This window comes from Lissotriton vulgaris, chromosome 12 (genome assembly GCF_964263255.1).
Source record: "Lissotriton vulgaris chromosome 12, aLisVul1.2, whole genome shotgun sequence".
Classification (NCBI taxonomy): domain Eukaryota; kingdom Metazoa; phylum Chordata; class Amphibia; order Caudata; family Salamandridae; genus Lissotriton; species Lissotriton vulgaris.
Window position 1 is genome coordinate 78,759,832 of NC_141700.1, and position 13,243 is coordinate 78,773,074.

At 45.7% G+C, this 13,243-nt stretch overlaps 1 protein-coding gene across 2 annotated transcripts in view; it reads left to right on the top strand.

The window, feature by feature from the left end:
- The window catches only part of MLLT1 (MLLT1 super elongation complex subunit), a 235,100-nt gene that overhangs the window by 205,955 nt on the left and 15,902 nt on the right, over positions 1 to 13,243 (top strand). For both annotated transcript variants that reach the window (XM_086947224.1, XM_086947223.1), the window contains exons 8-10: positions 6,226 to 6,337; positions 9,653 to 9,743; positions 11,761 to 11,832. In XM_086947224.1, coding sequence (XP_086803350.1) covers positions 6,226 to 6,337; positions 9,653 to 9,743; positions 11,761 to 11,832 — 275 coding nt within the window. The remainder of the gene's footprint in view (positions 1 to 6,225; positions 6,338 to 9,652; positions 9,744 to 11,760; positions 11,833 to 13,243) is intronic.

Consider the following 13,243-nt stretch of genomic DNA (forward strand, 5'->3'; position numbering starts at 1 on the left):
GACCCCTGGCCCCCGCGGAAGCAAGACGACCCGACGGACCTACGACGACGCAACACTCAACGCACTCAACACTGGCCGGAACCCTGCCTGCTACCGAGCCACCCCGAGACGCACCCACGGACCCTTCGCCTGCCAAGCCTGCCGTTTCTCCTGCTACTGGACCTGCACGGCCCCCGCCAAGCCCTGCACCAGCAGCAACCACCTGAAATGCATCCTGCTCAACACCCGCTCCATCCACAGGCACGCCGTGGAACTCTGGGACCTGCTCGACACGACAGCACGGACGTCGCCTTCCTCACCGAAACCTGGATGAACGCCTCCTCAGCGCCCGACATCGCCATAGCCATCCCGGACGGATACAAGATCACCCGGAAGGACCGCGTCAACCAGACGGGAGGAGGCATCGCCATCGTACACAAGAACACCATCCGCATCTCAACTAACTCCGAAGAAACCTTCACCGCCGCTGAACACCTGCACTTCCAGATACACCCTGACCCCAAGACCACCCTCCGCGGCACCCTCATCTACAGACCACCGTGACCACGCACACAATTCAGCGAAAACATTGCAGACTTAATCAGCCCGCACGCCCTTCCCTCCGCCAAGTTCATCATCCTAGGAGACCTCAACTTTCACCTGGAGAACAACAACGACAGAAACACCATCGCCCTGCTGGACAACCTCGCCAACCTCGGACTCAAGCAACTAGTGAACACCCCCACCCACTACGCCGGCCACACGCTCGACCCAGTCTTCACATCCAGCAAGCACATCTCCTTCAGCCACGCCACCGGACTCCACTGGACGGACCACAGCTGCGTCCACTTCAGCTTCAAAAAAACTACGACCCACCACCACCCGCAACAGGTCCCCCGCCGATGCTGGAGCAAGATCACCGCCGAGCAGCTCACCGCCTCCCTCAGCCAGAACACTCCCACCAGCACAACGGACCCCAACGAAGCAGCCAGCAACCTCACCAAGTGGCTGACCGCCTGCGCCGATGACCTCGCACCACTAAAGAACCCTCCCAGCAGACACGGCAGCAAGAAAACCCCCTGGTTCACCGACGAACTCAAGGAATCCAAGAAGAACTGAAGCACCCTCGAGAAAGCCTGGCGGCTCGACCACACCACAGACAACAGGACCACCCTCAAGCACACCATCCGCAAACATCATCAGCTGATCCGCGCCACCAAGAAGACGGCACTCAAAGAACGACTGGACAACAACACCCACGACAGCAAGGAACTCTTCAGCATCGTCAAAGAGTTCTCCAACCCCAGCACTGGAAACAACAACATCACTCCCTCGCAAGACCTCTGCAACTCACTCGCCTCGTTCTTCCACCGCAAGATCGCCGACATACACAACAGCTTCGACACACAGACCACGCACCCTACCACCGAACCAACGTCCACCACCACCACCCTCTGCAACTGGACCCCGATCAGCACCGAAGACACCACCCGCACGATGAACTCCATCCACTCCGGATCACCAACCGACCCGTGACCACACCACGTCTTCAACAAAGCCGACACCACCATCGCACCCCATCTCTGAGATACCATCAACTCCTCCTTCCACACAGCCAACTTCCCAGAGAGCTGGAAGCACGCCGAGCTGACTGCCCTCCTGAAGAAACCAACGGCGGACCCCACAGACCTCAAGAACTACCGTCCCATCTCGCTCCTTCCTTTTCCGGCCAAAGTCATCGAGAAGACCGTCAACAAACAGCTGGCCGCCTTCCTCGAGACGAACAGATCCCTCGACCCCTCGCAGTCCGGGTTTCGGGCCAACCACAGCACCGAGACCGCCCTGATCGCAGCCACCGACTGCATCAGAACCCTGATCGACAACGGGGAAACAGCGGCCCTCATCCTCCTGGACCTCTCTGCGGCATTCAACACCGTCTGCCACCGAACTCTAGTGAAGCACCTCAGCAACATCGGAATTCGAGAAAAAGCGCTGGAATGGATCATCTCGATCCTCACCGGAAGAACCCAGAGAGTCCGCCTCCCTCCGTTCAGATCCGAGGCCACCGAAGTCATCTGCGGCGTACCACAAGGATCTTCACTCAGCCCAACCCTCTTCAACGTCTACATGAGCCCCCTCGCAGCCATCGCACGCCAGCATAACCTCAACATCCTCTCCTACGCCAACGACACCCAGCTCATCCTCTCCCTCACCAGCGACCACACCACCGCCAGAGCCAACCTACACGAAGGGATGAAAAACGTCGCCGACTGGATGAGGAACAGCCGCCTTAAACTGAACTCGGACAAGACGGAAGTCCTCATCCTGGGATCATCACCCTCCGCCTGGGACGACTCCTAGTGGCCCCCTGCCCTGGGCACCGCTCCCAAACCGACGGACTGCGCACACAACCTGGGCTTCATCCTGGACTCCTCCCTGTCAATGACCAGACAAGTCAACGCCTTCTCATCCTCGTGCTACAACACCCTGCACATGCTCCGCAAGATCTTCAGATGGATCCCCACGGAAACCAGGAAGACCATCACCCAGGCACTCATCACCAGCCGACTGGACTACGGGAACACCCTCTACGCCGGAACCACAGCGAAACTTCAAAAAAGACTCCAACGCATCCAGAACGCCTCCGCCCGACTCATCCTCGACATCCCCCGACACAGCCACATCACCGGACACCTGAGGGACCTCCACTGGCTCCCCGTCAGCAAGAGAATCACGTTCAGACTCCTCACCCACGCACACAAGGCTCTCCACGACCTGGGCCCCAAGTACCTCAACGACCGCATGACCTTCTACACGCCCACCCACCAGCTACGATCGACCGGCCACGCCCACCCGCCACCGTAACACGCATTCGCAGAGCCACCGCCGGAGGAAGATCCTTCTCCTACCTGGCAGCCAAGACGTGGAACTCCCTCCCCACCCACCTTCGGCGAACCCAAGACCATCGCTCCTTCAGGAAGCAGCTCAAGACCTGGCTGTTCGAGCAGTAACTTTCCCCTCCCCTAGCGCCTTGAGACCCTCCCGGGTGAGTAGTGTGCTATACAAATGACGTGATTGATTGATTGATTGAGTGGAATAGATCATAGATCTGTTCTCTCTAGATGAAGTATGAGTGGAATAGATCATGGATCTATTCTCTCTAGATGAAGCATGAGTGGAATAGATTATGGATCCATTCTCTCTAGATGAAGCATGAGTGGAGTAGATCATGGATCCGTTCTCTAGATGAAGCGGAGTAGATCATGGATCCGTACTCTCTAGATGAAGCATGAGTGGAATAGATCATGGATCCATTCTCTCTAGATGAAGTGGAGTAGATCATGGATCCATTCTCTCTAGATGAAGCATGAGTGGAGTAGATCATAGATCTGTTCTCTCTAGACGAAGTGGAGTAGATCATGGATCCGTACTCTCTAGATGAAGCATGAGTGGAGTAGATCATGGATCCCTTCTCTCTAGATGAAGCATGAGTTGAGTAGATCATGGATCCCTTCTCTCTAGATGAAGCATGAGTGGGGTAGATCCTGGCTCCCTTCTCTCTAGATGAAGCATGAGTGGAGTAGATCATGGATCCGTTCTCTCTAGATTAGGCATGAGTGGAATAGATCATGGATCCCTTCTCTCTAGATGAAGCATGAGTTGAGTAGATCATGGATCCGTACTCTCTAGATGAAGCATGAGTGGAATAGATCATGGATCCGTACTCTCTAGATGAAGCATGAGTGGAATAGATCATGGATCCCTTCTCTCTAGATGAAGCATGAGTGGAGTAGATCATGGATCCGTACTCTCTAGATGAAGCATGAGTGGAATAGATCATGGATCCCTTCTCTCTAGATGAAGCACGAGTGGAATAGATCATGGATCGTTCTCTCTAGATGAAGCATGAGTGGAATAGATTATGGATCCATTCTCTCTAGATGAAGCATGAGTGGAGTAGATCATAGATCTGTTCTCTCTAGATGAAGTGGAGCAGATCATGGATCCGTACTCTCTAGATGAAGCATGAGTGGAGTAGATCATGGATCCCTTCTCTCTAGATGAAGCATGAGTGGAGTAGATCATAGATCTGTTTTCTCTAGATGAAACATGAGTGGAGTAGATCATAGATCTGTTCTCTCTAGATGAAGCATGAGTGGAGTAGATCATGGGTCTGTTCTCTCTAGATGAAGCATGAGTGGAGTAGATCATGGATCCCTTCTCTCTAGATGAAGCATGAGTGGAGTAGATCATGGGTCTGTTCTCTATAGATGAAGCATGAGTGGAGTAGATCATGGATCCCTTCTCTCTAGATGAAGCAAGAGTGGAGTAGATCATGGGTCTGTTCTCTAAATGAAGCATGAGTGGAATAGATCATGGATCCCTTCTCTCTAGATGAAGCATGAGTGGAATAGATCATGGATCCCTTCTCTCTAGATGAAGCATGAGTGGAATAGATCATGGATCCCTTCTCTCTAGATGAAGCATGAGTGGGGTAGATCATGGATCCATTCTCTCTAGATGAAGTGGAGTAGATAATGGATCCGTTCTCTCTAGCTGAAGCATGAGTGGAGTAGATCATGGATCCATGTTCTCTGAATGAAGCATGAGTGGAGTAGATTATGGATGACGCATGAATGGGTAAATCATGGATCCATGTTCTCTGAATGAAGCATGAGTGGAGTAGATCTAGGATCCAAGATGACCGTGTTAAGTTGGGTGACTTTTCAGAAATGTCTGAGGGGCGGAGAAAGTATACATTTGGGAGGCCAGGAGGGATCTTAAGGCATCTGGTGACTAATGTTCTTCGAACAAAAATAAGTTGCAAGCATGCGCTCCCAGCATTAGATGGCAGAGGCTTTGCAGAGCATGTGAATCTAAAGCACTACAAGCTATGAACATATGGTTACTGGGAAAGTAATATTTTCCTTCCAGAGCCCACAGTAAGATGTAAGCTACCAAGTGATGGGCAGGTTTGAGTTACACACATTTAAGAGTCATCAGTGGAAACTCTGACTTTGAATAAGGGAATGAAGATGGGCTCTGCAAATTTCCAGTTATGCAATCCAGGGTTCACTATGCTTACTGACGACTGTCTATTTACGCCGATCTGAAGGCTGACCTTACTTTGAGAGCAGTGCTTTGGGATTGGTGTGTGCTAGAACTATATGTTAAGGGATCACTAATAGGGAGCCTGTCCTAATCGAATATAATGCAAATATAGAAATGGATTTAAACCTGCAGTCTAATTTCATCCGTGAAATCCAGTTCACTCCACATCACTAGTGTTACAGAGTGTCGATAACCAATCAGAATGGCAATTTAAAAGTGTTGCAAAATAATACCATTGTAAGAGTTTTGTTTAGAGTCATAACCTGTACAAGGTTTGTATCTTGGTTCCCACTACTACTTAAGGCCTACAGCTGGCCTGTGTGATTTTCAGACAGCAGACGCATTTGCTACTCCAACAGCTCTCTCAGCTTAATAAACAGACCGGCTGTTCCTGTATGTGGCACCGCTACCAGACCGAGACGATCCAAATTTTATCATGTTGCGTCTGTGACTCACTTGTAAGTCTACTGCCTCTGAAGTTAGTGGGCTACCTCTGAGGGCGAGGAGATGCTGATATCAGAGCTGCAAAGGTTTGTCCCTTTGCATTACAAGGGCTACTTACTTTGCAGCAGCACTGCTTGATCCAAGAGCCCGCCAATTGGAAACTAAACTTTGTGACACAAAATCCTCTGCCCAGCATGAGCTGGTGAGAGAGCTATTTTCAATAGTGCAAGACATGACTCTTTCTCTTTTGTTTCCATGCCGGGTCTGTCGACCAGGACATGTCTGCCTGTTTAACTCCACACCCCTGTTCAAGTTCATAACAAAAACAGAATGGCAAGTAGGCCCTTTTTAGAAATATTAAGGAACAGGAGTGTGGTGAAAGGGCATAGAGAATGAGGTGATAAGTGTGGTTATTTTAACATAGAACCATAGTGGGTGTGTTTGACTGTCGACCCAACCGTTTTCCGATTCTCTTTTTTATCCTCTGTGTTAGCCCCTACAGTTGGGCACAATTTTTTTTTTTTTAACTCCGAAATGGGTAATTTGTTACATTTTCCATGAGAGCATTTTCACTGCAGGGTGTAGTAAGCACCCTGTTAAAACATAACTAAAGCTTGTTTTCCTGTTATGGTCGGATACCACTTTGAAGCAAGATCTTTCAAAGACGTTTCCCATATGCTTTACTCACAGGACCACTTCGATCAATGGTTGAACGTCTGCAGTCGCAGGAATCCGATGATGATGATTCCTCTTCTGGAGAAGAAACTGTAGTGAAGCCCAATCCCATTACCAGGGAATCCAGGTGAGATTACAACAGTCGTGTAGTAGAAGTGGCTTTTATAATGCTTAACTTGAAACGTCTCAGGCTGCTTTCCCTGCTTTACAGAGCTTTTAGCACATATGAAATATTATAGTGTGTCACTAGAAGTCCAAAGAAACCCTCTTTATTCCACTTAGCATGCCCATCACATGTATTAGAGTTATGTCCTAGGTCCTGTTTTGTATCTGCATATAGCACATTTGACATATAGTTTGCAAATCACACTTTGCTTTTCAAATATGCTGCCCTTTGAGTTGCAACCCACCCCACCCTGGAAGATGTTTGTGCTTATGGCAGGAAGATCTTTAAACATGGAAGGGTCCAGTGTTTGACATGCTGGACTTGTGACAATTCTGTTTGTTTACATAAAGAAATAGCCATCTGGATGTTGTCTTTTTTTCCAACCCAAGTTCAATTAGTACTTGGAGTCAGTCGCGGCTGGTGACATTTGAAAGTGGTGGGGCGATTGTGTGAACGTGCGTACTGTGATGGCTGGCGAGGCTAAATGGTGGACAGCGAAACTGGCAGTGTGTGCTGGCTTTGTTGTATAGAGACAACAAAATAGAAGTATAAGGGGTTTATATGAAGACATAACGGGGCTCTATTAATCCAACAACATGGTGCGAGCGCGTGTGCCTCCATCTCTCTCTCTCCTGTACTGCAATTGAGAGATATGCTATTGTCCGCTCCAAAACATTCCCGCTTCGTTGGGGAAAAAGGGCAGCTGGTCCATTTTCTTTCAACCCGTGGCTTTTGACACCATTATTATTTAACGACCACCACGAAGTATGTTTCCATTCACAGAATCACAAATAATTGGATTCCTTGTGTTACAACAGTCAGGGTGTCCACATTGATACCCCGAGCCGAGAACTTTATCTGTCTCCGGCAGCCAGGCTCTTTGCTTGGCCCCACATAGAACAGTCAAACCCCGGTTTGTACATCAGCAGTCTCGGACACTAAGCGCCGATATCCGCCCCATGGAAATCACCCGTCATTCAGACCTAGTGCTTCGAGTATTATAAAACGCACAATTGAAATATAAAGACTGACTGCCTCATAATAATAAAAATACAAGTAAAAAAAACTTACCTTGGCTTGGCTTGGCTTCCCGCTCTGGCTCTCGAGTCGAGTCCTGTCCCGAGGGCCGAGACTGCAGACTCCCGCGCGCCATCCTGGATTTTTTTGAATCCCTCGTCACCAGTGTCGTCACTGAAGGCTGCAGGCAGCCTCCCTCCCCTCCATGGCAGCCGGCGCTGATTGGTTCGGCCGGCTGCCCTAAATACGTCATGTCTCCTGGTCTGCATGCTGCAGAACGGAGAGTGGGAGGAGGCTTGGGGGAGCGGCTTGCCCACTGTTGCTAATACTGTCTGTTTGGACTGCCTCTCAGGCTGTCCAAACAGTCCGTATTCACAACAGTGGGCAAGCCACTCCCCCAAGCCACTCCCCCGTGCCCTGGCTGAGGCTCGACTCGTAAACAGGAAGTAAGTTTGCTGACTGCGTTCTCGCCGTGCGAGAAGGGCAGGCAGAAACAAATGGTAGTTATAAATAAATAACTACCATTTGTTTCTGCCTTCTTCTCGCACGGCGAGAAAACAGGGGGGGCGGCGCCCAAACGCCCCCATGGTAAAACCGCCACTGCTTGGAGTTGAAAATATTCAGGAACAAAGATTTTCTTGGAGAAGAGGCAAGTGATTGCCTGATTGGTGTTTTCAAATTCAAAATTTTAATTTTAGAAGATATTTCAAAACATCTAATAGAGCAGGAAGAGCAACATATTGTCTGAAAAGATTGTTGATTGGCTACTTAGACTCCACTGCTCCATGAAATGAATGAACAAGTAAATTAATTTCTTCTGTAAGGGACAACTAGTTTGCTTTATTCATACCTTCTATCTTTTATTGCTACAGATTTGTGAAAGGGACCAATGAATACATCAATTCTTGGAAATATATATAATTGCTAATTGATATTAGCTTTCTTAATAATTCAATAATGTTTTAATGCATTGATTGCTTAATATTTATGCATTTAATACTTATATAGCCTTAACTTCACAAAGTTAATTCTTCGTCACACAGAAGCACAGGTAATCTAATATACTCTCTAAAATAAGTTTAGTTACACTGGCTCCTAATCAGTAGGGTTGAATTGTCTAAAGCAGTACCACCTTTTGGTTGAAGTACAAGGTAGCACAACAAAGCGGAAAGGATCTTAATGACTGTGTTGAGAAAGAAGTGACCAGGGTGTTAAGATTGTTCGCCAATGGTTTTGTCAGAAACCGTACTTCAGCAATAAATGCCAAAGCAGTGGCAATCCTCATTCTGAGAGAACCCAAAAATGTAATGAAGTGTTGAAAGCAAACCATATAAAACAAAACAACCTACATAAAACTGAAAGAAGGCTTTTTTATGCCCAAGAAAAATAGATACAGGCTGCTAGAAGAATGTGTAATTTTGAAGATTAGCTTTATCTCACAAGGTTAAATTAGAAAAGATTGCTCCAGTGTCTTGCAGCAAGTCTTGTACCACTGCAGGGCTGTCCATCTTGGCAGTGACCACGTGCACATGAAGGTGCTGACCTACTTTCAATGGTTGCCAGTCTGAATGATCCAAAAGAGACCCTTTGCTATTGGTTGGGGTGCCAATCAGAATTGTTGGAACCGGTCATCTTAGCAATTTTGTCTCTGCATTTAGCCCATTGTAGCTCGCAGCTGAGTAGCAATTCATAAACTCATGAAATGCTCTCATCTCCACAGGTAGGTTTGGATATAGAGTAGGTGGAGGCAGCCCAAATACAAATTGTTTACCAGCAATTGAATTTGCTCTTTCCCCAAGGCTGCCAGAGAAGCAGCTTTTGTTTCCCAAAACAAGCTCTGCTCCGCAGGCAACCTAAAGGAATGTAACAATTTCATGGCGATATTCAACATGCAGCACATTATCAGGAAAAGAATGGCTCTGTGCAATCATGGTGGCCTAATTGCAGAAGCAAGTGTTTGTACTGTACTTTTATATTTATGCTGCTTAGCTGGTCTTTGTCTTAAGATGTTAATTCCCATCTCCTGGACTGTTCTGTTTGGATGGTGCAGCAATGGGACTATGACAACCAGGATATAATTGGCTACCCCACTTGAATTTTTCACCCCATCAACAATGTTTGTCATGGACTCTTTTGTTAACGGTTCAGTGAAAAAAATTCAACTAAATGTTAGTATATTTCCTATGCTCTCTGCCCTGCTTCTAGACCTAATGTGTAGTCAAAGACAACATTGTATGGGTAATTGTCTTTATCTTTCAGACCGAGCGTGAGTGACAGCGATAGTGACACAAGCGAAGACTCCAGTCACCCTGGTCGGGAGCCCCCTGTACCCCAGAAAATGCCACCAGTGGTAAATATTATTAGGAAAAACGTGGATGACCCTGTGTCCCTCAGAACCTGGGTAGTCCATGGTGAAATAAAAATGGTTCTGTCGGGTGTCACCAATGATTTGCAAATGCTCTTCAATGCAAAGTAAAATCAGGTTCTTACAATGAATGAAAAGAAGACCTGTACTTGACTTGTAAGAATTGCTGTTTGGTGATACGGCACGACTGCTCATATGACGACTGCAAACAATCAGCTGATTGAAAAAGACCCGCCGCAACCTTAGACACTGGCGCCGAAGGCCTTCAGGAAATAAAACTTGTATATATTTGTATGTATTGATTGTATTGGAATACATCATTATTGTACATACTGTTTTTTTTATCACATGATCACTATTCACTATTGTCATTTTCTTGCATTTCAATATTTGTGTTGACAGTCATTGTATTAATTGTATAGAGAATCATTTTGAATGAATTTAATTCAGACTAATATATAACATACAACAAGTCAAGTACAGGTCTTCTTTTCATTCATTGTAAGAAGTTGATTTTACTTTGGTTTTGTCAGAGGGAGGTTCCTTTCTTTTGTAAATTGCATTGAATAGCATTCGCAAATCATTGGTGTTGTCACACAACAGAACCATTTTTATTTAACCAGTGGTAAATATAGTTTGTTTTTGTTACAGAAACTCCACTTATCCTGGCTTTCGTTTCTTCTGATCGGATTTTCTGAAAATTACGTGCAATCTAAAATATTCTGTTACACTTCATATTCTTAAGCTTGACCGCCTCATTTAGACACCTGGAAATCAACCAGTGTGATCAAGATGTGTTCAGTTTAGTACTGTTTCGAAGTGTAGGTTGATATTTCTAAGGCGATAATTGCTGCCACTTCCTTCTTATTGGTAGAGATCTGATCTCTAGCCATGTTTCCAAGTGCCTGAAAGAATCTGTGACCCAGATAAATGACTACCCCAGCACGTCCTACATGGGGGCTTAACTGTCCTTTCTTCTTGCTTGCATCACAGCTCAAGATGGCATTGCTGCGGCACTCCTAACACCACCCTCTTTTAGCAGTCTCCATTTTGGCACAAGGTTGTTCTGTTTAAGGTTTTGTGGCTGAACTACCCCCAGCCACAACGGGTCTCGGTGTGATAAATTATTGCCTCTTTTATCTTCCAATTCAACTGAATTTTGTTTGGTAGGTTCTAGCTTGCTATAGTCAAAATGTCCTTCAGTCAAGGTCTACCCTAGAGACCCGACTGCGTGAAATCATGTTTGACTTTGCCACTTAGTCTAAATTGCTCTCACTGGAGTTGCCATAGCGTCTGTGCAGAAGTCTCTCTGTTACCTACCTTTTTTCGGTTGAGGCTTGGTTCTTTCTCTCCACAGCTCCAATTAGGTGGGGGTGGGGCGGGAGGAAGTAGGCACTGATGCCATACTTCCCCATATTGCTGTTTTACACAATGGTTAAGTTGTATTTCCTAGTTAATTTTATGTTACAGTGTAACTTTGTAAAAGTGTATTTTACGTTGCAATGCAAGCGAGTACCCTTGTCTGTGGGTGGGTAAGACATAGAACATTTAGTGAGGTCTGTATAGTGCTGAACATATGACTCCCTGTGGGTTGTAGCGATGTATATTGAGAGTAGCTAAACTATTCTTGTTTTCAAAGGAGAATTTTCAGTAGTTTAAGTGGGCACAGAGTATGTTTACCATCTAATGCAAGATAAAGAAAGATAAAAACAAACCTATGTTTAGCTTGTTTTTTAAGGAATGAATTGATAGCATAGTTGTGTGCATTCTTCAGTGCTGCTTTCAAGTTTACATCTCAGGGCAAATGAAACCCAAACTATCTGCCCTAACCGTCGTAGGTCTGAATATTTCTAAAATAGATGTGATTTTCATTTTGTTTGTATTTTGAGAATTGGGAAAACTGTGCAGAACGCCTGGACTGACTAAACACAAGACCATTCTGCAATATTTATTGTCAATCTGTGGCATTCACATACAAGGTTTTCTCTTTTTTTGTACTTAGACTGTTGGCAGAAAGAGTCCTGAACCCTGCAGCAAGCCTGAGAAGATCTTGAAGAAGGGCGTCTATGACAAGGTAATATTTAGGTGAACGCATCCAGGAATTGGGTTTACCTGTAAGGTTGTTGATTTTCACATCCATCAGATAGAAATGTTGGGACGTGGCTCCTTCCGATTTAACTGGGTAGGTTAGTCTGTAACGTATAAACACATTTTGTTAGACTATTCTCAGGCCTTTTGCGGCTAGCCAGCTTGCACCATTTGCAAGGTGATGTAATGCCTAAGAAGCAAATCTGCGAGGAAGCATTGCCCTTCATTAAAATTCAAAAACACTGGGTATAAAAAGATTGAGTGAAAAAACTAAATGTCTTAGAGGGAAAAAAATACCACTACCTGTGCTACCTCAGGGTCAATAGGAGAAACACCTAGAGGGAAACAACAGCTCAGAAAAGGAGTTTGCAATTTGATATGCAAGATGATGAGGCTATAATGATGGAGCAGGGATCCTTGAATCTCAATCTCTTAGTAAAGTTGTCATACATAATCCCCCACTAGTCGTATTGACATTTGATTGTCGAATTGAAGTGTGTGTGTGAACGGAGCTTTCAGTAGCACATTTCAGTTGCCCGTGAAACCAATATTGCTCCAGAAAAACTGCAAAGGATGTCCCGAACCATGAAGGTTTATTAGCAAATTAGTCAAATTACAAGTAAATTTAGTTGGCAAAAAGTAGGAACAATAGCATTACAGCATTTATATTGAAATGATCAAGTAATCTAAATTAAAGTATTATATAAATAACAAAAGGTTAACCACAAAGAGAAACTTCCTTATTCTAAATAAAGAAGTGACTAGGGAATTCTACAAAAGAGAAAAAGGAAGGAGGTGTCTGCCTCATAGGAACCTCATTTAAGGATCAAAGGAAATGTAAGAGCGTTCAGTCATAAAGCCTTGCAACTCTGGGCTGGAAGAGTAGAGAGAGGTTTTTTTTCCTCTGTGAAGTCGGGACAGGGTCTGCCTAAACTAACCTGTGGAACAGAAATTAAAACACAATGTTTCCATACACTTTCCACTATCCAGTTCCTACCAAATTTTACCAGTCCCGCAACAGAGCTCTTTTGGAGCCAGTAGACTCTCTATTTTCCCAGCCCCACACAATATTCCACATACCTGCTCTTCCTTGATTATAACACCCGTCTGGTCTGCCTGGTACCGGATTCTCTTCTCACCATCATGTCTCCATGTCAGTTGTCAAGTCTTCCTGGCCTATCATCAGTCTAATATGAAACCAAGAACCTTCCTCGAGTTAATGAGTCCGATAATGCACCTGCAGTGGTGAGAAAAATAAGACACTGGAAACACTTTTAAATATGTACTCTGGCATAGTTACAGTTTAAATTAACCCAAGATTCAAAGTGAAGCGTAAGACAACTACATCAACACAAATCAATGAAACCGTTCTATTCAGTAAAGTATACATGTTATAT